Genomic DNA, 26500 nt, shown 5'->3' on the forward strand with positions numbered 1-26500 from the left:
TTATCTTAATGTTTCACCTGGTCCCAAGTTACATTTTTTGTTGTTTTGAGACAGGGTCTTGATCTTTCACCTAGGCTGTAGTGCAGTGGTGTGATGCCAGCTCACGGTAGCCTTGACCTCCCAGCTCAAGCGATCCTCCCACCTCAGCCTCCTGAGTAGCTGGGATTACAGGTGAGCGCCACCAGGCCCAGGTAATTTTTGTATGTTTTGTAGCGATGAGGTCTCGCCATGTTGCTCAGGCTGGTCTCAAACTCCTGGGCTCAAGTGATCTTCCCACCTCAGCCTCCAAAAGTACTGGGATCACAGGCGTGAGCCACTGTGCTGAGCCCCCAATGTACATATTTTTTATGTCAGTCTCTTTTTCCTCTCCTCTTCTACATCTAATTTGTAGTTTTACTTCTACTATTTACCAAATAAGAATACATTAATTTATTTAAATTTTAGCTTTAATTTCCCTACCCTAAAAACAGTGATAAGAGAATATGCCTTGCAGAGCTATTAGAAGGATTAAATTAGTTTTGTATGCTTAGCACATTGAATGTTTTCAAAAATATCATTTTCTTCCCCTTAAGTCTTCTTGATTCTTCATTCTTGGGATTGGTAACATCCCTACACTTCTTTTTTTTTTTTTTAACAGTACCATAAATTAAAATTAAGCCCTTATAATCTCATGCCATGCACCTTTGAAATAATTTCTCAATACTTCTATGACTAGCTCATCTCTTCTCTAATCCATTCCTACCTCCTCATAGTCTTTTCAAAGCCCTGCTTTCTATCTATTTCTATTTCGCATTAGATAAAACCCACTCTTTAAACTATCATACATGCTCTTTTCCAAAACTTGTTCCTGGCTATTTTTCCAGATTTGCTTCCCATTGCTCTTCTCCATGAATGCTTCAACTAAACTCTACAACTTGCCATTCCCTGAATACACTTTTACTTTCCCTCCTGTATATTATTCAAGGAGTTGTATTGAATTGTTCATCTCTCTAAGCTTTTAGAAATTCAGTTCGGTAAGCATTGAGTAAAACTAAATAAGACAGTCTTTCTGCTTCAGGAAATTTACAATCTCAGGAGAAAATAGATAGTCTCACTTTCTGAGATTATAAATTCTCTGGGGCAGAAACAGTCTTGCATTGTTTCCCAGGCAATCAAAGACTTTTCAGCCTCATAAGACAGAATTTTTATAGCTAGCTGTTATATGATAAAAGTACAGGCTCTGAGAGCATGCAGATAAATCTCACTTCCATCATTTACTAGTTGTGTGGACTTAAGCAGTTTACTTAAACTCTTTCAGCTTCTGTCTCCTCATCTGCAAATGGGGGTAATAAAAGCATCTGTCTCATAGGATTATGATATAAGACAATGCCAGTGAAGTTATTTGTATAGTAGGTGACATAATGGTAAGCTCTTAGTAAATGTCAGTTGTCAGTGACCGTTGCTCTACTAACAATAAATACAAAATCATGGGAAAACAAAACAAATTATGAATTCTTTCCATGAAGCTTAGAAAACTTTTAGGAAAAGGGTCATATGAGCTGAACCCTGAAAGGAAGGTATGATTTCCCCCAAATCAGGACTGATCTCTTCTATTTCTGCACTCATTCTTCCAACTATTTGTGTCTTCATTCATGAGTTGAACATTGTTTTTTATGTGCATACTACATGGTAGACAGTTTGTGATACTCATGGCATTTATCAGCATCTATCTATGCTAACTGAGGAAATGAAAATTAGCTCTTGACATCCTGGACCTAGACTGGCACTTACGGCTGGACCTTGCTGTCTTCTGTTGAATGTAAACAATCTCACAAAACATCAACTTCAGACAAGGCCATGCTGTGACTATGATGGATTGAGACAAAAACAAGATCAGATCACTCCATAATGAAGTCTCAACACCCACAAAAACATGAATATTGTCCATCCTAAAAAATGACCAAACATCTACTTATCTTGGCTAACCTGAGTGACTGATGTCTCTTGACCAATTCTAGCTTTATTCCCAAAGTCTTCCATCTTTCTCAATAAGATTTATTAAATACCTAATTATACAGTTATTCCCATTTCTTAACAGTATCCAAAACAAAGCAATGCCTGCTTCCTAAAATCTCCCCAAAGTCACATCCCCAGATCTAATAGTGGGTCCTATCTAACACCCTCTTACTGAGGCGCTCTACTCTTCTCCATGTGTGTGTTCTCCTTCCCTGCAATGAATAATAAAACACTTCCTGATGCACTTTTGACAAAGGGCATTGTCACAACATTCTTGGCTTGCTAATCTTACCTGCTGAAACTGTAAAATTCTCTGGAGAATAGCACTGTCTTATTAATTTTCATGTCTCCCACTATACAAAAACAATATCTTTAATAGAGTAAATACAAAAAGTTTGTTGAATGGATAACTGAATCTCATAGAAACTATTTTCTTCAATGACCAGAAATGGTAAAAAGACACTGGAGAAAGTGTCCTGAATCCTGCTTCTCAGATGTGCAACTGGGAGTATCCAGAAATTATGCTCTAGCAGTGACTTTGCAGGCAGCACAATGCTGGAAGTTGCAGGGTGGTGTCTTGGTATGTCAGAATTAATTATTATTCAGAAATGGTAAAAAGAGATATGTGAGATGAAACTGGCATTACAGTTACCTTATATCTATCAACAATACTGGCCTTTTAGAGGAACCTTAAAGTGAGATTCTTCTGAATCATCCAAATCATGCTGCCAATGTGGTATGCAACATTTGTGTTAACAGGAATATTTACTGTGAAATAGTATTCTAAATGTCTTTCAAGTAAGATACCTAGTATAAAGTTCAAAAGTTCCTATTAATTTATTGAATTGCATTTTTATTTTACCCATAAAAAGGCACAGAAATCATGAAAAAAGTATTTGATTGAGAATTTAGTCTGAATTTAAAGGCACTATAAAATGTGCCATCTGAATATTAAAAAGACATTAAAAAATTAAAGAATCTGACATGCAATCAACTCAATTGCTAAACAGAAAAATATTCAACTAAAAAACTTTGTAGAAAAAAATGGCATCATGATAGAAAGATATTTATTACACAAGGGACAGTCTATGACAGTATCTGAATTTAGCCAAATAAGCAGAAAAGTAGGTGATCCAGAGTATATGATCTACATTTGCATCTATGCATTTTAGCAAATTTCTTCTCTTACATTAATCTTCAAGGGAACAGCCATATAAACTAATACTAAAGTTGCAGTCTTTAGGAAAATAGCTGTAAGGAACCCTGCAATATCATTAAAACTGCTATTAATCTGTATAACTACCTTCCCTAGGGAAACTGGCTCAATCCTTTCAATGCTAAGAAGAGCTAAGAACCCATATATAAAATGGGAGTCAGAGAATGCTGCAGAGAAATTAGTAGTTAATTAGTGAGAAAACTAGTAAAAAAAAGATAAAATTATTTTTTGGTAATGTTAGAATATACAGTAAAAACTATTAATATTCAGTAAAGAGTCAGGCTTTCAGCTTATGTAAGCTGAAAAATATTTCATATACATAATAATTAGAAATTATGTATATTGAGCATAAAAACTGAAATTACAAGTCTGGCCCCACAACATTAATTTTGTAAATTGGATTTAGATTTGCTGTCCATTTAAAAGCTCTGGCCAGTAAATCCTCTACTTTAAATATAACCATACTATGGTTTAATATGTGTATATGTGATTTTTAGATGCCATTTCAATGAGATTTACAGTCTGTTCCTGACTTGATATTCAGTCTACATTACAAAGAATATTTGAATTGGTCTATGACCCTTAAGTATTTTCTCCCCGGGGTGGATTAGAGCAACTAGTTTCTGAGAACCTGGGAATTATGCTTTTATGACTGTGAGTCTAACCAAAAATTAAGGCGTGAGCAATTTCATTGAGAAATGAATAAAAAACATCTTATGCCTTTAATGTAGAATTTTCTGGTAGGTAAAAATGCAATTCAGAGAGAACAGTTAAAGAAGAGGTGGCTCTGTGGGCTGCTCTTTAAAAGACCTGAGATTTGTAGATAAGCAATCATTCATTTAGTTGTTCATCTACCCAATCAGTGCTTATGATTCTTAGGCATCACACTAAGCTCTGGGAGGAGCAATTGCTCACCTTTCCACTACCCACATCCATAGTTTATAGCACTGCAGAAAACAAATTAGCAGTAATGACAAAGGGTGCTAACAACTCTAGGCAGGAACACCTAATGTAGTCTAGCATGTCAGGAAAGGCGTGGGGAGGGAGGAACAAATAGGGTGAGACTTGAAGGATAAGTTAAGCTGGTCAGGAAAAAAAAGAGGAAAGAGAGGGTTACAGGCAGAGAGAACAGCCCATCTGAAGACCAAGGCTGCAGGTGAGGGAGGGTGCAGAACTGTCAAAGACTGAAAGACACTCAATGTGCAGGACATCTGTCATAGAGAAAGAATATTGTGAGCTCAGACTAGAATGGGGGTGTAAAGTATGATCCATTTAGACAGAAGTAAAAGAGGAGCTGCCAACTAAATGAAACATAGTATTTATTAAACCTTACTATGTGTCAGGTTCTCTACAGTGCACCCTTTCTGCACAGTCTTATTTATGTCACGTAACGATCCTATAAGATAGGTGTCACTGTGGTTCCTATTTAACAGATGAGAAACTGAGGCAGAGGGGTCAAGTAATTTCTCAGACTCACACAGCTAAGACATTAGAGAGTCAAATTCAAATCTAGATCATCTGAGCCTATATTTTATGTTCTTAGGCATAACATAGGCTAGGTCAGAAAGGGTAACCAGCATTATATTTCAGTAAAACTCTATACTACTAATGTTTGGACCTAGTTGAAACATTCAGCAGAAGAACCTAAAGACTGCTCTGATTTATATTGTCCATAGAGATTCTCACGGTTGTATTGATCGTTAAAAAATCTGAAGGGAATTTTCTGAGCTGCAACGAGAATTAATTGAGGCAAAGTTTTGTTTGTTTTTCCTCTTTTGATAGCCTCAAGAGCTACATTAACAAGAGCAATGAAAGTACACAGCATATATGGTAGCTGCTAACAGAATTTAGTCCTACTTTACTGTATAGAAGGTTCTGTCTACTTTGACAGTGTCAGTTTGGTGAGATTCTTGACTTCTATTCATCAAAAAGCAACACTAGGATGTATCTGCAGAGACAAACCATGGATTTAAATTAATTCATTTGAAAAAAGAGTAAACCATTTGAATCCAATGGAACATTTTCTTTTCAAAGAATAAATCTGATCAAGTTAAAACTTGGGTTCTAATCTTGAAGACTGGAGCTCAGTAGTTAATGATTTATTTCACTCACATAAAATTTTTTCCATTGTTAGTAATTTGTAGAAAACCTGAAAAGCAAAACTAATCAATACTTTTACTAAAGAGAGAGTGATTCTGAATGACATATTGCAATTGGAACTTTTAAAGTATTATCAATGTTGCTACTTTTCCTAGCAAAGACTCCTAACTCATTTTAATGATGCCATACTATGTCACTTCATTGGTTCTCAAAGGTACTTTGAGATGCACGTAATCAAGTTTTACTGCTATTAATTACTTTACACAGCTATCAATTAAACTTCAACTGGGATTTTAACATAGTTGAATTGGTTGCTCCTTTCTTCACATCTATGATTTTGCTACTATTTTTATAAAATATATTCTAACTTAGTAGTTAATTATTATTTTTCTTTAAAATAGTGGCAATTTGTGCAAAAATTTATTATATAACAAATTGAGTTAGAGTTATATTAACATAAACAGTACAATTATATTAACATGAAAAGTCATATAATATTATACCTGAGATGAAATTTTTTGATAAATTATTTTACAAACATATTTGTCATATTCTTATTTTACATCATCATAAATAACATATAATGAAAAATAACTCAAAGGATGGGGACAGCAATGCTAATTAATCTCATGGCATTCAAATATGCTTTTGGTTGACTTAAATGATTTGTGCTAAAATTTTTATCTTGATTCATCCAAAACACTTGATAGACAACCATAGTTGGATATTTGTAGTATAGTCATGATGTATTTTACTTATTATTTATATATATAAATCTCTTCTTATTTAGTTTCTAAAATTATAGTAAGTATACTTTGTCTTAGAGGAGAGAACCCAGAAATGCCAGGCATTATTTTCAGGCATTTGTTACTAGGTATTATTTTCACTTTGACACATAGGCATTTAGTCTTCCTCGAAAACTTACACAAAGGGAACAAAATAAATGATCTAGATAAAGAACAATTGTGGAACTGAGTGCACACAGGTGATTTTTAATGATTCAAACTTCTCAAAGTAGATAACATCTATATATCGAGTGGATTATGAATATTCTGATGACTTTTAAAATGTATTAAGGGTAATGTTAATTCTTAAACCACATTGTTTCTATACCTATAATTAAGTTAAGATCCAAAAGCTGGTCTCATATCCGAGCAGAGAAAGAAATCTGCTGACATTTAAGTTGAAAATGATTAGAAACACTATGTACCATTTGTATTCAATAATTATTAAATTCCACAGTATTCAAATGACAAAATAGCAAAGTCTCACTCTATTTTAAAAGAGTGATATAAGAATCTTTCCAAGAATATACCACTTTATTTCGCCATGCTGCTTTCTTCAAGCCCGACAATGGTAATCATCATAGGTTAGATAAAATCTTCAAAGAACTCTAGTCTGACACACTAAAGAGGAACTCAAGTAGGAAAATATGGCCTAAATACAAGGAGGAAAATCCTATTACTTTTATACTTCAGAATATTCTAGCATTTTTATCCCATAATTATAAACTACCAACAAAACTACAAGTTACAAATATTTATTATTGCTTTCTTTTTCAAGGAAGCCACTGAAACGATGAATAGATGAGAAATTGGAAATTATCTACCTTTCACAGTAATAACAGGAGAAGAAAAACTTTCTACAAAATCCAGTACTTTGCTTCTTCCCCTGCTAAAGGTCTAACAAGAGATACAAAGACACCATTGTAGGTCAGTATGGGTGGCTCCTCTAGCCCTCCTACCCACGAAGGTATGCCATCCTCAAATTTAGGAGGCAGAAATAAACTTAATGGCCTTTATTGTTTCACATATAAGTGTGGAAATATTTCTTAACATAAAGCTAAATTTTATATATAAACAAAGCAAATACTAATTCCTCTGACTTTGCTGAGTCATTCACTTAGCACAATACTAGGCCTATAGAATGGACTTAAGACAAAATTATTGATTCACAAGTAAGAATATACATAAGAATATGACCTAGAAAAATGTGGAGCTTAATAAACAATAAACTTTAGAGATCATCCTAGTGATCTAATTTTCTTAATAGAACCTTCATTTATGTCTTTGAGAAGCGTATGGAGTCAGAAGTTCAGCAGCACATTTCATTGTTGTTATCATAACTTAAACTTAACATCCAAAGGGGAGTCAAATCAGTTATCTCAACTGCTGCCCTTGGTTTGCGTGATCAAGTTGGCAAAGCAGAAATCATCAGTGGCTGGCTTATGTGGTTATGTCCACCCCATTCCCCTCCTACCAATCCCCTTTCTGCGAGATTAAACGGATCTCATCTCTGATCCTAGTTCAATTTAACACAAAAGTATGTTAGAGAACGCCTAAGGTACACTTAAACAATTAAGCAAACAACTGTTCATTTTGTTTTTTTTGTTTTTGTTTTTGTTTTTTGGTGCGTGGGGGTTCGAGATAGGGTCTTGCTCTGTCACCCAGGCTGGAGTGCAGTGGCACAACCATAGCTCGCTGCAGCCTCAACATCCCAGGTTCAAGCAATCTTCCTGCCCCAGTCTCACTCTCTCGAGTAGCTGGGACTACAGGTTTGCGGCATCATGCCTAGTTAATTTTTAAATTTTTTGTAGAGACTGGGTCTCACTATGTTGCTCAGTCTGGTCTCGAGCTCCTGGACTCAGGTGATCCTCCTTAGGCAAAAAACTTTTTAAACTCTTTGCAGATAAATGATGCTGCGTGTAATATTGTTGCTGATCATTTTGCTTTTTATCAATATTTTGTAATACTTGAATTTTTTATAATTAAAGCAATGAAATTTAAAGCCATGACTTTTGGTTCTAATATTTATATGTTATTTCCACATGATTACTTTTATGTGAACTTTATATCTTTAAAAACACCATGAATAAAATATTAAAGAAAGTTCTGATTAATAAGACCTTAAGGATAAGGTTTTTGAGGGATTTCACATCGAAGATGTTAAAGGAAAAGACTCATCTCTAAAATGAGCTAGGAATAAATTCAAGTTGAAGATAAGATAAATTCAATGATTCTTCATAAGGACAAAATAAATCTTCAAGAATCAGTTTACTATATCACTGAGTGTAAGATATTCAGTAAAAGTGAAGAGCATTTCTAAGTGGAGTAAGAATTAGTAAATTAGACTTTTTAAACAATAGTTTGTTTTTCAGCATCTCTACTTCCAAGTATAAAGAAAACAAATAAACAAGCTGCAAACTAAAGCCTTCAACTAATTTTCCCTGGCACCAATAACTCCAGAAGTATTTGCAGTTTTTTTCTTACAGATCCAAGTCAAGAATAAAGACATAGAAACACAAATACTAACATACGTTGCATTAAACTGGTCTAATTAGGAATTAGACGACAGCTTTCATTGGTTTCCCATTGCCTACTCATCCCATACATGTGGATATAAACAATAATGTTTCCTTAAGTCTATTTACTGAGCTCATGATTTTAAAAAATTACATTAATTTGTACATTCATGAGAAAAAAATACACTGTTGAAAAAATTCACTGAAGAAAAATATTAAAATAAGGTGTTTATTTATAATATTTCAAGCGTTAAAGTACTGTGTGAGCCACTTGGACACGCTCACGCAGAAGGCTGTTCAGTAAAAATCGCTTCTATTTGAGACGGAGGGGAATTCTAGAAGCTATAGCTACTTGCACTAAGCATATTGAAGCAATTTTGCCTTACGGTGACAAGAAACTTCAGAAGTAAGCTGGGTTCACAGGTGAAGACCGTGGTGTGCACTTAAAAGAAAAGAAGTAGCCTGTTCCAGCCAGGAGGCAGAGTATCAGCATCTATTGGGCATCATGTTTTTATTCCAGTGATGTGAAGATCCCAAGGAAAGCTAACTACAGAGATCTAGAATGGTAGTGACAAGTAGGAATGCTGCTAAGAACCAATTCCAAGAAGAAAGGTCAAGGTAATGTGCAGAGGGAAAAAATATTATTGGCTACAAGTGGCCCTGAGAATCAAAAATAACCATAATAATTTAGTTGCTTTATTTTGTGTTTGTAGGCAAAGAAAATCTAAATTAATAAGAACACTGCTCTTAAGCCTTTTACCCAGAATATGATACCTTCGGATTGCTTGACTTGTTTCAGTCAATTTGCTTTCCTCAGCATTTCTAATACAGTCAAGCATGAATGTAACTGAACCACTACATATGAACATAAGAGCTCCTGTTTCCAGATAGTCAGGAAATCCAATGGTCTTGGCAACCCCAGAGAGTTGCAGATGAGGAAATTGAGGTCCTAAGTAGTTATATGAGTTGAATATATTTAAAACTAACAGATTATGAATTCAAGGCATGAAACATTAATATATTATTATTATTCTATACATGTTATGCCAAATATAAAATATGCATAATGCCATATAGGACATAGAAATCATATAGTAGTGAAAACACATAAATGCACATAAGTGTATCCAATGTATAAAGATATTTCCTGTAGATTATAACAGAAAGCAAATGTTCACACAGGTGATTTTCCCACTTGATAACAGATCAATTCCATTCATCAAAAGTATATTTAATTCCTTTCTATTTAAGCATAAATTAAGACCCTTCTAAACATTTATAGGCTCTTGGTGTTGAAAAGAATCTCAAAAATCAAAAATTATCCAACCTCTCTTCATATGTGACGCATGAGTTTGGAAAGTAGCAACAATGCTCTATGGCTATGTATTATTATTTTATTCCCTGGACCAGTAAGGGATTGTCACATAAAAATAAGAAACACTTACATAAGAGAATCTCCAATGGTTTCCCTATTAAGAAACCATTCTATAAAATGAGTCCATTTTCTGAGAGACATTCCCAGCCTAAGGTTTCACTGGATCCAGGCGGCAATGAGATCAGGACCAATAAGAGTCTCCATTTGCTTCCCAACCCACCAGACCCCAAGTATACATTGTCAAGACTATGCTTTATTCACTTTGTGTTCAGTCACCACTAGAATAACCTCCTTTACCCTCCCCGACTCAGTCCACTACTGTCTATGCCTGGCACTTAGAGGGGTGGTAGGTGGATGGATGGATGCGTGGATGGATGGATGGATGGATGGATGGATGGATGGATGGATAGATGGATGAGTGAATAAGTACGTAAAAACTTTCCTCTTTTGTTCCACTATAATTCATATTTCATTCAAATACCATGATAAAGTCTTAATCTCTTCTTCTAAGGAGATGTTGTCATTTTTCCTATCAAAACTTAGTAAATGTCTGTAGCTGGCCAGTTTCTAATCATAATAAAAACAAAAAGATATCATCATTTGGGTAGCATATCTCAGGACCTGGGAATTTTTTTTTAAAAAGTCTATATCATGATTTAACTGAGAACATTAGTATCTTCTAAGTGTTATCTTCTACGTTAGCCCTGTGTATTCCCATCAGAATGAAAGGGATTAGGATGAGAGCTAGGGCTAGAGTTGATATATATAACCCTGGAATGTTTCAAAAGTTTTTTTAAAAAAAGGATCTGAAGTTTAGATTTGAGAGCATCATTAAGGGAAGTCCTATAATATACCTTCAAACAAAATGCAATTTTGTTGTTAAAGTGAGGCACGAGTTATATCACAGCCAAAAAGAAGGTAGAGTATTAAACACATCATTTGTTTAATGTTGAAAATACACCCTGGGCCTGTGGGTGTACATACTGTAATTGAAGTCATCTCAACAACAATTACCCGCCAGTTTCACTCTCACTCAGCGGGGGAGGTGTGTTTCAATTAGTGGTTTCTTGCCAGTACTTCCTCATACTTTCCTCATACTCTTTGGGCATTAGGGGGTTGTAGAGAAGTAGAAAGGAAAACTCATTACCCAGCCCTCAGACAGTTCAGAAATTAAATAGAAGTTTGTACTACTCACGGCTCTGCCTGTAGGCTTCTGTCCTCAGCCACGTAGTTAGAAGGAATATAGCCCTGTAGTTGCTGACTGGAGCCACCTTGCCTTTTCTCCAAGTGTCTGGCAAACCACCAGCCCTCATGCGAAGTGTCCAGAACTTGAAGTTTGTCACCTGCCCGGAAGCTCAGATCCTCAGCAGTCCGAGCCTGGTAATCAAACAAAGCCACAAAGTAGTGGCCATGCCTCTGTGACTGGGGAGAGCAATGGGCCCCTGGATTTTCAATCACCGTTGACTTGTCTGCTTCCGTCGACAAGCAGGGGAGATAGGGTTCTAGATACTCCCAGAGCCTCTGACAGATGTTGCTCATTGTGCCTTGGTGGGGAGAAGAGGAGCAGGGCTTCTCCCTCTCCCCTTAGTCTCTGCGATCCACCTTCTCTTCCTTCACCAGGCACCTTTGAAGTCAGCACCAACTCACCATACTTTGGAGAGTATGCAAAGTCCCATTTCAAATCAGTCCAGCAGCTGGTTGCAGCAAGTCCTACCTGGAGAGACTTACCGGCTTGCTTTCTGTGGCCGGAGCTGCTACCCCCAAGCAAAACGGAGCAGGAGCTGGGCAGCTGCTCAGTAGGAAGGTATCTTTTCTTCGTATCTGCTTAAGAATCGCACAACAAAAATAAAATAAAATTAAAAGGGCTTTATTTAGACAAATATCTGAGAACAGAATGGTGCCATCTTGCCTTTTGTCCCAATAAAAAGTTAGCAAGAGGAAGCTACTAACCCCTGGCAAAACCTACACACCTTGCTTTCGCCAGGAGCTCTCCCCCTGTTTCAAGTCTGCTCCTGTCTTTGGACCAGTCCGGATCTGGACGGCTCTCTCCTTTTTGCTAATGAATAACCAACCAGCAGAGGTTGTTGCCTTTAACATTCTGAGCTATGAACAGACTGTAATAATTTCCCCTTACTTCCTGGTTTCTTTCTGTGATCTAAATGGGATTCTGACTTCTTTACCCCTCCCATCTCCCACACCCAAGATAGACCAGATCCTTTACCAAACTGTTAAAGCAGCCACTAAAATCTATATTCCTTTTGTTTCATCCTGGAGAAACAGGCTAGCCCAGGTAGCTTTTTGTCTCGCTATGTTCCCAACACTGACATTCACGGCAGAGATTTTTTTCCCCCACAAATAGGAGTCGAATTGTTTTGCCACCACTAGGGGAAATTTAAAACGGCAAATTATTTAGGTATTTCTTGTTAGACACAGAGCAATTGGAAAAGAACCATCAAGTCACTCCCTTTTCTCATTACCAAGAATAGATTTTAATAGCTTCAAAGAATAGTCACAGTCTGGAAAAGTAAGAAAGCAGCTGACTAAAATGCTGAGAACCCAAAACGTTGCTTTTTCCCACAGACATTTAATTTCCTATCCTTCAAGTACTATTTTGGAAACACACACACACACACACCCCCACACCAACTAGGTGACCAGTAGAGAAAAAAAGAGTAGGGCAGAGTGCTCTTTGCGCACTGCTGTGGGGGCTCTTTCTGCTAAACTTTGACCTCCAGATCTATACTAGTTCTTGCTAATTTCCTTGGCAAGAACTCAGGAACTAATGAGACTGACATCAGGACAGCCATCTCTAGACAGGCAGTGGGTTTTGCTTGACCTTCCCTAGTTCAGGGCAGCTGTCTCGCAAATGTGTGCCCTGGATCACAAAAACAGCTGGGCAATGAGTCTCGCAGTCATTTATACTAGTAGACAGCATTGCAAACTTGTTTATGATGTCACTGATTTCCCTATAAGACTTTTTTTTTAATTTCTTCCTTAAAAACAATCTTTCTAAATGTTGTGAGATCCTTGAACCTGGCTAACCTATTCCTAGTACGAGCTCATAACTTCTGTTCTTCGTCAAATTGCAAGGCATTTAGTAATCAGAATAATCAAACGCAAGAAAAATAAAGAAAGAAAGAAAATCAGAGAACCATGGCATCAGCCGAACCTGCTACTACTTTGTGCAAAAATCAGTCCATAGCACTGGACAGATCAATTGGTAAAAATAAAATCTTGTGTTATGCTCCCAAGTTTCTCCAATCGTCTTTGGAGTCAGAGTACAAATAACAAGTTGACAGAAGTAGAAAAGCCAAAAGCTGAGCCAAGTTTTTGTTGTTGCTGTTGTTGTTTTGTTTTTTAATGAGATGAGACCTAAAATAGAATGTATATGTAATTTTATATTATATACAAAACAGAAAATATATAATATCAAATGACCATAAAGGACATTTTGTTCCAAATACAATAATGGATGTAAAAGCATAGGATTTTATTAGTGCCCCTGACAGAGGCACACATGCTGAAGTCTTTCCTGAGACATCTACATGATCTAAAAATGAAAAAAAAAAAAAAAAAAAAAGATTTAGAAGCAACCTGAGAGATGTATTGAAACCCAATTTGTAAGTGGGGTTTGAGATTTTTGAATTGTGGGGGTTCTAAATTCAGACATGCCTTTGCTATAGTTATGACAAGGCATTCTGGAAAAAGACAAAGCAGCAGACCTGCACACCACAGTCATTGAGCAAGTGAGTGAAATTCAAAAAGCGGCCAACCATCCAAAGATGTCAGGTGAGCAATGGCCTGAGAACGCAGAGCCAAGGGGTGGAAAGAGAGAGGATTTCTTTGTGTCGATAGTACCAGAATCCTCCAGTCACCCAATCTCAAAGTCTTGCAGTCATCTTTTATTTGCTCCCTGGTTTCTTTGAGCTAATCAATCACTGAATTCTGCTCAGTCTTCCTTTTCATTTATTCCACAAACTTTTTTTTAAGCTCCTTCTGAGTGACAGCTGGGTACCAGACAGAAAACAGAATATTCTTTCCTAAATTATTCCAGAGGCCTCCTAACTGATCTCCCTTCCTCCAGCTTATTCCCGTCTCTGGCTGTTCCTGCACACCAAGATGAGTGGTGTTCATAATAGTTTATTGAGCAGTTTTTATAACAGTAACAATGACTGCGGTGATAAGACATTCCTAGTCATTACTGGTAAAAGTAAATATCTGTTTGGTAAGCTTTCTATGTGCCAGGCACTGTACTAAGAATGTTAGAAATAAGATCCAGGAATTCTACTCCAGGGTATGTATCCAAAAGATTTGAAATCAGGAAGCCTGAGAGATATTGAACTCCTATGTTTATTGCAGCACTATTCACAATAGTCAAGTTATGGAATCAATCTAAGTGTTCATCAATTGATGAATGGACAAGAAAATATGGTATATATACACATTGGAATTCTATTCAGCCTCAAAGATGAAGGAGAAGAAGGAAATCTTGTCATATGTGACAACATGAATGAATGTGAAGGACTTTGTGCTAATGAAATAAACCAGACATGGAGGCAAATACTGCATGTTCTGACTTATATGTGGAAGCTAAAAAAATCCAACACATAGAAGCAGAGAGCAGAATGATGGTTACCAGAAGCTGGGGAATCAAGGGAATGGGGAGATGTTGGTTGAGGGCTACAATGTTTCAGTTAGACAGGAGGAATAAATGATAAGTATTCCATTCGAGACCATGGATATGTTAATTAGCTTGATTCAATCATTCTACATTGTATACATGTATCACAGCATTACTTTGTACTCCATAAAATATACAGTAATAATTTGTCAATATCAGGTAAAAATAAGAGAATGTTACAAATAATATATCATTTAATTCTCACCAAATAAAAAACAAGGCCTACAAAGAAGGTAGTATTTAAAAAAAAAAAAAAAAAGTATTTTGGAGAAGAAACTGAGACCGAGAGGCTAGGTAATTTGTCCCAGGTCACAGAGCCACCAAGTGGCTAACCATGAGTAACATTCTGTTCTCAATCTGACTCCAGAGCCTGAGAGTATATAAATCCTCAGTTTTGCTGATGCTAAAAATATCTGATATTATTATTCTATGTAAAATTCTGGAAGAACCTCCAACACATTTGGAATAAACCTTAGTTTTACAGCATGACACATAAGGCCCTGCTAACTTCTCCAGTCACGGTTCATCACTCCTGCACACAGGTCCTGTGACATAGTGTGCAAATGACCAGCAGTTCCTGAGGTCCTCTTCCCTGCTGTACCTCTGCATCCTCCTCTACCTTCTCCCCTGATCACTTCCTTGCATTTTTCAGGTTGGGTTCATGCATCACCTTCTCTGTCATAATAGATGAAAGGCCTCTGTGCACCCCTAAATTTTGGCAGAAACTTCTACTTGGTTTGTTGTTGAGCCCTTCTTGGTTCCGTATTTGTTTTCCAAGGAGAATAGAATTCCCTTCTCTGAACTTTTAGTGTCTTGTACAATGTCCATCATGTAAATAATAAATATTTGATGAATTAAATAATTAACACAGAAATAAAAAGAAACAGTGTGGGAGAGACAGAGATAAAAGCGGGGAGGAAATAGAGGGAGGGAGGAAGAAGCCACTGGGGAGGGATAAACATTTATGTGAATATTCATGATTGAGAGTGAAAGTTCTATAGCGTGAAAAGAGCCAGAAGCACAGAGGAGAGAATACATTCTGTCTATTGCTTCTCAGTCCCTTTCTTTCCTCTCTTATTGTTCCCTGAATGTTAGATTCCTTTGCCAGCCTCCTAAACCAGTTTTCCTGCCTGGAGTCAATTTTCTTCTCATTCTTACAGCCACCACATTAATCTTAATCACTCTCCTACACAATAACCTTCAACAGATCCTCATTGCCTGGAAGATATGACTTGGAATTCAAGGCTAAGGAATTTGTACTTTATCCAAACTTTATCAGATGTACCCTTTCAACACCCCCTCCATTATGGCTTTATGTTAGCCAGACTGGTTTATTAGATCTCCCATATGCCTCATCTGCTCCCACATCTGATCCTGTATCCTTTGCCATTCTTTTACTCAGTATTCTTTCCACTGCTAACTTCCCATCCCAGTAAGTCTACTTACTCCTGCCTGCATTTCAAGGTCTGAATAAAAATCCCTCACCTCCTTAGACCGTCCTTAACCATTCCCGTCAAAAAATCACTTCTGTCTTCCTTGAATTGTCTAGCTCCCACAATCCCCACTCCTAATATACACAATATTAAATGAATTGAACCATACTCCTATACCTGGTATGCCGAATACTGCTACAGAAAATCCCACAGCTATTCAGTTTTACAGTAGGACAAATTAATCATCCCAACTCCTGCTAGGCCTCAGCACTAGGCCTTGGAGAGAGCGATCATAAAGGAAAATCGGACTCTGTCTCCCCAACTCACACAGTGACATATTCCCCCACACACAGAAAAGAGGATTATATCCTAGGCAGCCACAAAAAATAAAAACAAAACTCTCCACCACATAGTCTTTCTCCAAACTCTGGCTGCGAACCCATATAATCTGCAAACGTGCACTTCTTCATACCTGTTGACCTTTGCTCAAGCCCCTTCTTTTGCCTGATGTGATAACCCCAACTTCTCTCCCTTTTCCTACATTAACCAACTTCCAACTTATTTGCCAGATAAATATGGGTTCTTGTCTGTCTTTTAAGAATAGAAGAAAATGTCTCTGTCTTTATTAATTCTTTCCCAATCACTTCATTAGACAGAATTGACCACTCTCTCATTTGTGCCTTCCCAGCATAACCTATACCCATTCTTGTCAGTTATTCCATGTCTGTCTTACCAATTGATTCTAATCTCTTTACACACTTAATGTGGTGTTCTTGTGTTCCTATATTGACACAATGCCTAACACTTAATGGGCACTCAATAAATATATGTTGAGTGAAATCTAATGAATATCATTCATCTAGAACACAGTTTATTATATCTTATGTAGTCTAATATCTGCTTATATGTAATTGTGTTGTTTCCCCAAGCATATTGCCCTGTCTTTGAAGACAAGTTTATGTCTTTTATTTCTCTGTATCACAAGGAAAATCTAGAATCTGACATATGCATAGGAACTCTCCCTACTTTCACTCTTGTTCAATTGCAATTGTGATGTTTAATACTGAGTGTCAACTTGATTGGACTGAAGGATGCAAAGTATTGATCATGGGTGTGTCTGTGAGGGTGTTGCCAAAGGAGACTAACCTTTGAATCAGTGGGCTGGGGAAGGTAGACCCACCCTTAATCTGTTGGGCATCACCTAATTGGCTGCCAGCAAATAAAAAGCAGGCAGAAAAACGTGAAAAAGCGAGACTCGCCTAGCCTCTCAGCCTACATCTTTCTCCTGTGCTGGATGCTTCCTGCCTCGAACATTGGACTCTGAGTTCTTCAGTTTTGAGACTCACACTGGCTCTCCTTGCTCCTCAAGTTTACAGGCAGCCAATTGTAGGAACTTGTGATCATGTAAGTTAATACTTAATAAACTCCCCTTTATATATATATATATATATATATATATATACACACACACACACACACACACATATGTATATATGTGTGTGTGTGTGTATCCTATTAGTTCTGCCCCCAGAGAATCCTAATACAGCAACCTATTCTCCAAATGGCAGCCAAAATAATCTTTGTAAAATATCAATCAGATATGTGTTTTTCAATAGCTTCCCATTGCACTTATGAATTCCAAATTCCTTATCTTCGGGAACAAGGCTCTGCTGGGGCTGTCTCCAGCCTGTCCCTTCCCTCCATCTTATACCACTCTTCTGGCTCTCCATGGTCCAGCCATAGTGGCTACCTGTCTGTTCAACAAGGCAACAGCCAAGCCCTTTTTTCTGACCATGGATTCTTTCACTATTCTTCTAATCAACAACATTCTTGTCCAGATTCTTCATTTGGATGGATCTTTCTGTTCTCAATCTAAATAACATATCATTAAAAAGGTTACCCCTAACCACTCTGTCTAAAGTAGCAAAATTGCCCAACTTAGCTCCTCTCTTAGCATGTCTCATGGGTTGAATTGTGTCCTCCAAAAGGATATGTTGAAATCCTAGCCCTCAGCACTTCAGAATGTGACCTTATTTGGAAATAGGATCTTTACAGAGGTAATTAAGTTAAAACGAATTCATCAGGGTGAGCCCTAATCCAGTATGACAGGTGTCCTTATAAAAAGGGAAAATTTGGACACAGGCACAGAAACAACACCATGCAAAGATACACGAGAGAAACCAGCCATGTGAACAGAGTAATGCATCTGCAGGCCAGGGAACACCAGCAAACACTAGCAGCTAGAAGAGGCTAGCTATACACCACGGCACTGCTGACAACTTGATTTCAGACTTCTAGCCTCCAGAACTATGGAACAATAGAGTTCTGTTGTTTTAGGCCAACCAGTCTTTGGTACTTTATTACAGCAACCCAAAAGAACTACTATAGCATGTCACTATTTTTATGGGTTTTTGTTTGTTTGTTTGTTTTGTTTTTTTCAGCACTCATCACACTCTGTACTTACGTCTTCTATTTATTTGCCTTCTGAGTACAGTCTCCTCTACTAGAAAATGTTCCAGTGAGATGGAGGCCTCTTCTACCCTCTTCACTGCTATGTCCCTAGAGCTTAACCTGTAATAGACAATCAATAATCATTACATAATGGTAAAAATACCAAAAAAACATATTTTTATTGATAAAATAATATCACTACAAATGCAGTAGATACAAAGACACTGCTATTTCAGTGGAAAATTCCTATTTCTAGAAGGAAAGTTGGGGCCACTTATACTAATTGTAAGAGTCTTGTTGTTGTTGTCGTTTTCTATAATAGAACAAAGTGAAATGTCTCTAAAGATTATTTTATACCAAAGGCTGAATGACAATGTCTGGTTATTACTGCTGAGAGGCTGATGATGGGATGTGTATTATTCTGAGGTTTAATGGAAACTTTTTCAGGCTTCAGCTCTCTTCCCTGATGCCATTAAATAAGCAGATCCCAAACAATTTCATCTTATCACTTGTACTAGAGTCTTGGCATCAGCTTAATCTTTTATTCTCTTCCAGATAAAATTTAGATACTTCCTTTGGCTATAATACAGCTTGGTACCTTGACATCCTCCATCTCTTTCATCTTAACCTTCACCAATTCCTCTTTTAGTCATCTCTTGTAGGACCAAACACTAGCCTAACACTAGGGGAAATGACAAGAATCTGTTAAAACGAATGAAAGGAAATGAAATATGGAGCTCTTAAGTTATAATCAGAGGAAAACAATGATGATGATCATCATGATGATGAAAAGATGGCCTTTAATATGTGAAGCAGATGGCAACAACTTAATTCTAAATTTATTCTAGTTTTCTTGGCCAAAGAGTATAATCCTCAGACTGGAAAAAGAAGACCAGATATATGTGAGTAAATCTTGGAATTTAAAGAAAAGCAATGATTATTAGAAGCCAATATGGGCTTACAAAGAAAACAAAGATGCCAAATTAACCTCAATTTCCTTTTTCATATAGAACTACTATTGTAAATAAAAAATTGTTTAATTACTTCAGAACTTAGAAGACATCAAAGCCAAATGCTGTATTTTACAACTGGTTCTATCTAACCAGCTGAAACTGTTGAAGAACATGAATTTTGAGGTGTGTTGGCATGCTACGTCCTTAATGTTCATAACCGTAGCAGTTTTCCTGACCAATCATGATGGACTACATTAAACATCCAGCCAACACGGGATGCTGGACCCATTCTCTCCTATACAGAAGATGTGTTTTCAATACTTAAAGAGCATAATCATGAAACCCTATTTCTGTATTTGAAAACCCATGAATTTTACCCTCAACGAACCACAGCTACTCAGTAAATGTCTTTACTGATCTGAGTTCCCTTACTTGTAAGTGTATCAATTCAGCTTTAAAAAAAAAAAAAAAAAAAAAAACTTTTTAAAGTTTTTTGTTTCATTTTTGGCACTGTCAAAGACACAAAACAGGCATAGTATATCTAGATTTCAGTAAGATACTGAAAAAAATGTTCTAGCAATACCCGCAAATGGAATTAGAGAACTTGCTTTCCAAAAAGACTGAATATTCTTGTATATACAATCTCCCAGAAGCAGCTGATAAGCCTTTCCTAAAATATAGTTATCCATGGTTTACCTAGGTGATTTGTTCTTGCCTATTAAGCAGATAATTCATCAATCAAGATTCACATCTACCTAGCAGCAACATTATTTTAGCAATGCCACAGAGCCTCTCTAATCTGTTAGACACTATCAAAGTTTCCCAAAATAACAGAAAATAGAAGCACCTGAAGTCTCTGGGGATTTTTTTCTCTAGCACTTCTCTTTTGATATTTCACCAAATTTGGATACAAAATTTGTGGTTGGGCTGACGGCTGACTGAACATGAGGATATGCAGTATGACAGCATAGTTCTTACTGTTCATCTTCAAGTTTCTTGGCTAATTCCAAACTCTATGTGCAAAATAACATGAGCAGAGTCATGCCTCTCTTGCAGTTAACTCCTATTAAAAGATTAATATTATTCAATATTACTGTGAAAAATATTTTTAAAACGTGCATTTGGCCAGGCATGGTGGCTTGCACCTGTAATCCCAAAACTGGGGAGGCTGAGGTGGGAGGATCACTTGAGGCCAAGGGTTCTAACCAGTTTAAAAACTAAAAATCAATCTCACTTGGTTTTCCCAAATGGTCTTATCCAGGTATAAAAGTGGATTAATTCTGCTTAGTTTCATAGATCAAACAAAAAAGGATAAATGTCATTCTGCACTAGAGCAGGGGAAAACAAAAAGGATTCAGGGTGGTGAGACCTGCAGATGGTCAGGGGAAATTCCTTGGGGATTTGAGCTTCCTCCTGTCTCTCTCACCTTTGACACAAAGCATCATGAACCACCCAGGGATCCTGTAAAACTTAGATTCTAATTCAGTAGATCTTGAGTGAAGTCTGAGAGTCTGCCTTTTTAACAAGCTCCCAGATGATGTCCATACTGCTGATATTAGGACCACAGTTTGTGTGGCAGGAATTTAGTGACTCCATTTATAGCTTGGTTCTCTGAGTAAGAGATATCAGCAAATCCTCACTGACTATCACCCACCTCTGAAAGCATGGTCATCTAATCCCTTGGAGTTTTCACTCTGAAAAAAGATTTTAAAGACCAACTTATCTAATTATCTCATTTTAGAAGGAAGAAAACAGCCCATTATTTAAACAAAACAAAACAAAACAAAATGCTAAGGTGACTTGTTTTAGGTCACAGCTATTAGTGATGATAAAATCAGAAATAACCAACCCTGTACAAGAGAATCTTCTCTTTACTACACAGTTGCTTCTTCTCAAAAAGTTCAGTCAAAAGCAGATTCTGGACAATTCTTGGCTAGCATAGGTGGCAGGGTTGGGGGGCTGCATGGGTAAAGAACTCAGGGAGTGGAAGAAGAAAAGTATGTGGCCAAAGAACTTTTTTACGTATAATGTGACCCAAACAAGATCCCAGGACTAGGACCCCAGGCTCCTGATTCTCAGTCTAGGTTTATCTTGTGCTAACAACAATTTATTTTGTATCCTTTGAATTATGATGTTCACAAATCATATAACCTGAACCATGGGCTTTCCTTTCTCAGAATGCTGCATTTAGGATGCAGTTTTTGCAAAATCTCAATAGTATTAACAAAATCCTAACGCAAGAAGAAGAAAAAAGTCATATATCCAATCAGTATTTTCCAGTTAAAAGAGATATGTAATAGGTTAATTTCTATCACCCATGTTGTAAAAATTTTAGTCATTAGCAACAACAACAACAACAAATGTACCATTTCTTACTTATATATACATGGTTTTTTATAGAAACAAAGAAAAAAATTCTTATGCCAAAGTTTTCCAGATTAAGATTTTTCCTATGTCCATGCCAAGTAATTGGATAGAGCTTCAAGAATTTCTTGTCCAGCTAGGCCTTTTCTTTGTCTCTTGATACATAAGAAGTATACTTGGCATTTTTATTTTGATATTGGACATTTTTAAGTACCTGGTATTTTAATAACTAAGTTGATAATAATGATGTTTTAGCAATGTTTTTACTGAAAATCTGTTAAACTTATAATGTATACTGTCATGTATGGCACACATGTAATTGGTGTCCTGGGCCTTGGAAGATAGAGTAGCTCATTTTGGAAAGGTAACTGAGTCTTAGGAGCTTATTATTTCTTGGTGAATCATCAAAGTCAATATGGTCAGTATATAATAAGAGCCTATTACAAGGCAGTTTGCTCTTCCTCAAAGTTAAATCACAAGTCATGCCTTGTCCCCCTTGTACATAATGATATGTATGCATTTGGTTCGCTTTAGCACAGAAAATCTGTAATATGTGCTCTACTCGTCTTCACAAAGGAAAGTATTCATTACAGATGGTTGACTGTACACATTTTTACACCTTTATGGTTAACAGAAATTTCAGAATATCAACTTTAAAAGAAAATACATGAATTGAGTTACAAATCCACTCAACAAACCTAGCCCTACATTAATAGAATGTGAAAAACCTCATCATTCTCCACTTTTGCCTCCAGCAAATGTGCCATCTTCAGCCACTGGAGGTCATCTGCTGAAACTTCATTGCCCAGTTCATAACAGATGCAATCAGAATTTGTTTGATAACAAAAACACTATCAGCTAGTCTGTCAGTGCTCTAAAAAAAGATTAAATCACATGCAATTAATAGACCAATTAAAGGAAGCACACTCTGGTGTGCCTATTAAAAATTATTTATTTCAGCAGTCCTTGAGGCTTACCTCCTTTGCTTCACTGATTCAACAAATATTTATTGAGCTCCTACTGTGTGTCAGGCACTAGGTTAGTGCATGGGGATATAAAATTAAATAAAACAAGCATAGTGTCTCCTATACAAGGAGAGTCTCTCTCATTGCAAACAAAAATGTGACCAGATAAATATTGTCAGTGCAAAAGGAGGTACAAATCTAAAGAAGGCATACATTTGTTTGGAAACAGTGTCTCCCTCTCTGACTACCATAGTAGTTTTCTTCTTTTATAATTTATTCAACACATAATTGTCGAACATCCCCTGCTAGGTATCAGGCAGGGTATTTGCTGTTGAGGATGTTGTCATGAAAAGAGGTACAACCTGTAACCTAAATAGAATTTGTAAAACTAGTAGAGCATTAGATAGCATTAGACAAATAGTTGTAGAAATAATTAATAACCATCCTGCTAAGAGCTGTGAAGCAGAAGTATCAGGTACTATAGGAGGGCTACTACTCTCTATTATACACAAGAGTCTTTAGATCTATACTGGTTTCATCTTTGTATCACCCACAGAGCTTGGAAAAAAACATTGAAAAATTGATGCTTAAATAAATATATGTTGAGTGATTGAGTACTGAATTTGAGGATGGGGTAAAAAAAGTCACTCTTTATAAATAAAAATATTAATCAAAACGACTAGACATGGTATTCATTCTTGCTGTTCAAAGGTATTTCCAGTTCTCATCTTCTAAAATATTAGGAATTGTACTTTCCTATCCCTTTGAAGATAAGCAAAGACATATGATTTGCTTTGACTGATGAAATGTTAGAACTGATTACTTCACTTCCAGGTTAAACACAGACACACACACACACACACAAGATGGCTTTCAGAGGAAATGTGCAGTTACACATGTTTCCTTCCCCTACCACGATGACAGTGTTCCAGATGAGGGGTGATCTATTAGCCTGCATTGTTGGCTAAGCAAAACATGGAAGAGCTTCCACTGACCTGATAGGTACATATAACCTAATAGAAAAATAACCTTTGTTGTTTTAGGCCTCAGAGAGTTAAGGGTTGTTTCTTGTAGGAGTTTAACCTAACCCATACTAACTGATAACCTAGATAAGGTGAGATATCTGTGGAAAGTATAACAAGGAAGAAAAACATCCAAAGAAATAGTAAGTAAACTGCTGGTAAGATTAGCAAAAGGCTTGGGGTGCTCCCTGGAAAATAAAATATCCCTCTGAAATGGATGCTAGAAAATGTAATGTGTTTGTCATGAGGACATTTGTTATGTAATTATAAAAAGGCTTTATGTGTATGTGTGACATTTAAAATATTGAAAGAGAAGAGTGGCACCACAAGAACGTATCAATATGTCTCCACTGTACCCTGATTTTAATTACGAGTTAGTATGGCAGAATTTTGGTAAGAAGAAGAAAGGGTCCTGCTGATATATTAAGGTGAGAAGATCATCTGCTTGGTACACCCAGTTTCTTTTTTCAGATTCTATATGCTCTAAGTAAGTTTCTTTTCTCTGTCTTGGACTTCTAAATGTGTCTTATCAGTTCTGCCAAGTATACTTCTAATTTTATACTTACAAATTCAAGAACGGAGCACTAATTCATGTAACAGAAATTTGATGTGCAATGACCTTGACTAGAGAAATATTTATTTTTTTAAGTGATGAGTTTCAGCAATTATTCTTAAGTAATGAAACATCTCCCTAGTACACCAGACAAATTTCAATGGAGGAAAATCACAGTGATTTACAAATTTTAACTGGAAACAAAGAAGTGTATTGAACTTAACAGCAAACAAAATGCATCAATATGTAACAACAATAATAAAATTAATTTAGCAGGAATTACTGTTAAGAACATTAAATAACAAAAGCGCTAAACGTACTAAAAATGAATAGGGAAGCAGCAGATAAGTGATCACCACTTAAAACTCTCCCAAGAAGCCACTACAGCCCATGACTTATTTTCCTTGTACAGATTATGTAGGAAACTATTTTTCAGTTCATGCAATAATATTTATACTGCATTTTCCATTAAAATGTGCTCATAAGTATTAATCAATTCCCATAATAGCACAGAGAGAGCTAAGAATTATCCAGAGTTGACAGACTGAGAGCTTGAAATGATGTTTGACTATAATGTTAAGACTGCTGGGGGAATTAATAAGAGCTGACACATGAGTTCCAAATTCTGGCTCCTGGCTGCTGCCAGGGTGAAGGAAGCTGTCAGAAAGTTAACTTATCCTGTCCTCTGCCCACCACATTGACAAAAAGGAGCCAAGAGCACCTGCTTGTACATTACACCTGCGTGATCAGCAAAGCTACTGCAGATGCTCTTTCTATCTTAGTTCTTGGTGACTCACAGAGTTAGGTATTTCACTTGGAGAAGATTGAGAAAATCTTCAAATCCACAATTCAATGACCTGGGTCAAGAAGTCCTCCACAGGTCTGACTTAGAACTTAAGAAATAATACTGTTATATCCTAAAGCTAAAACCAGGAGACTGGGGGTGACTCCTCTGTCTTCATAACGACTAACACTTTTGTTTACATGCATTTAATGTTAGGAAGCTTGTGATTTGTACATGGCATACTGGTTACCAGGGACTGAGGTCTCCAGCTCTGCTGGACTTTCAGTTTTAAAGCTGAGGAATTCCCAGGCAAACCCAAATGGTTGTTCACCCTTCTTCTGGGTAATGAAATATGCCATGCTTCTTCATTTTATGTAACCGGTGAAACTAATGTAATCAGTTGTCTTATTTCTTCGAGTAACCAGATATATATGGGACAAAATTAAATTCAAGCAAACACTTTTAAATTATTTATTTAAAGATATTTTTTAGTGAGTTATGGCTACGTTTTCATAGATAGCAAAATTTCACTAACAATATTCAAACTGCCATGAGGTAAGACCACCCGTATATATCAAAGACTATACCAAAAACTTGTCTTGAGATTATTTCCTTGCATAGAAGTCAGACAGGAGGAGTCTAATTCCCTTTGTACCATCCCAGGTCCACTTCTCATCTGTGGCCCTCAGTCAACCTACATCACAGCCCTGTGAAGGATGTGAAAAACTTCCTAATGCTCTCCAGTGCCATACCAGGGCACAAGAGAATCTGAGGGGCTGCCATTAGCTTTCTATGTCATGCCTGTCCCTCTGTTGTGCCATGCTGTGTTCCTTTTGACTTTACACCTTGACATTATGACCTCCTAGGGTTACAGTCTGGGAATCCAGGCAGCAATATATACTGCTCTGGGAGCTACCCGATTCCCCCTCCCTTGTGAGTGCTCAGAGAGAAGAAGAAGGGCAGAGATTAGGGTCATTTCAATCATCCAAGGGGGTTTTCAGCTCTCACAAAGGTCCCTGTGATTCTCTTTCTCCCACTTGCATGTTGAACTCTTCTCTCCTTTTGGAGGAGAAACCAGTTCTTACATGTCACCATCCACTCTTTCTCCACTGTGAATCATGAATAGATTCTATGCTAGGTCCCAGGCTTTGGCTTCTCTATAATTACTTTCTATTTATATGACTGTGAGTAAGTATTTCTTTTTAATCTTCTTATGCCCATGTCCTCATCTGCAAAAATAGGGATAATTATAGCATCTACACCATATGGATCATTGTGAAGATTATATGAGTTAATAGGTATAAAAG

The 26500-nt window shown here is 36.8% G+C and overlaps 1 protein-coding gene across 1 annotated transcript in view; it reads right to left on the reverse strand.

Moving 5' to 3' along the window:
• The window catches only part of FRK (fyn related Src family tyrosine kinase), a 114937-nt gene extending 102850 nt beyond the window's left edge, over positions 1-12087 (reverse strand). Inside the window, exons 1-2 of the mRNA XM_025384285.1 lie at positions 11938-12087; positions 11183-11811 (exon numbers count right to left, since the gene is read on the reverse strand). Coding sequence (XP_025240070.1) covers positions 11183-11526 — 344 coding nt within the window. The 5' untranslated portion in view covers positions 11527-11811; positions 11938-12087. The remainder of the gene's footprint in view (positions 1-11182; positions 11812-11937) is intronic.
• Positions 12088-26500: the final 14413 nt, after the last annotated feature.

This window comes from Theropithecus gelada, chromosome 4, assembly GCF_003255815.1.
Source record: "Theropithecus gelada isolate Dixy chromosome 4, Tgel_1.0, whole genome shotgun sequence".
Classification (NCBI taxonomy): Eukaryota; Metazoa; Chordata; class Mammalia; order Primates; family Cercopithecidae; genus Theropithecus; species Theropithecus gelada.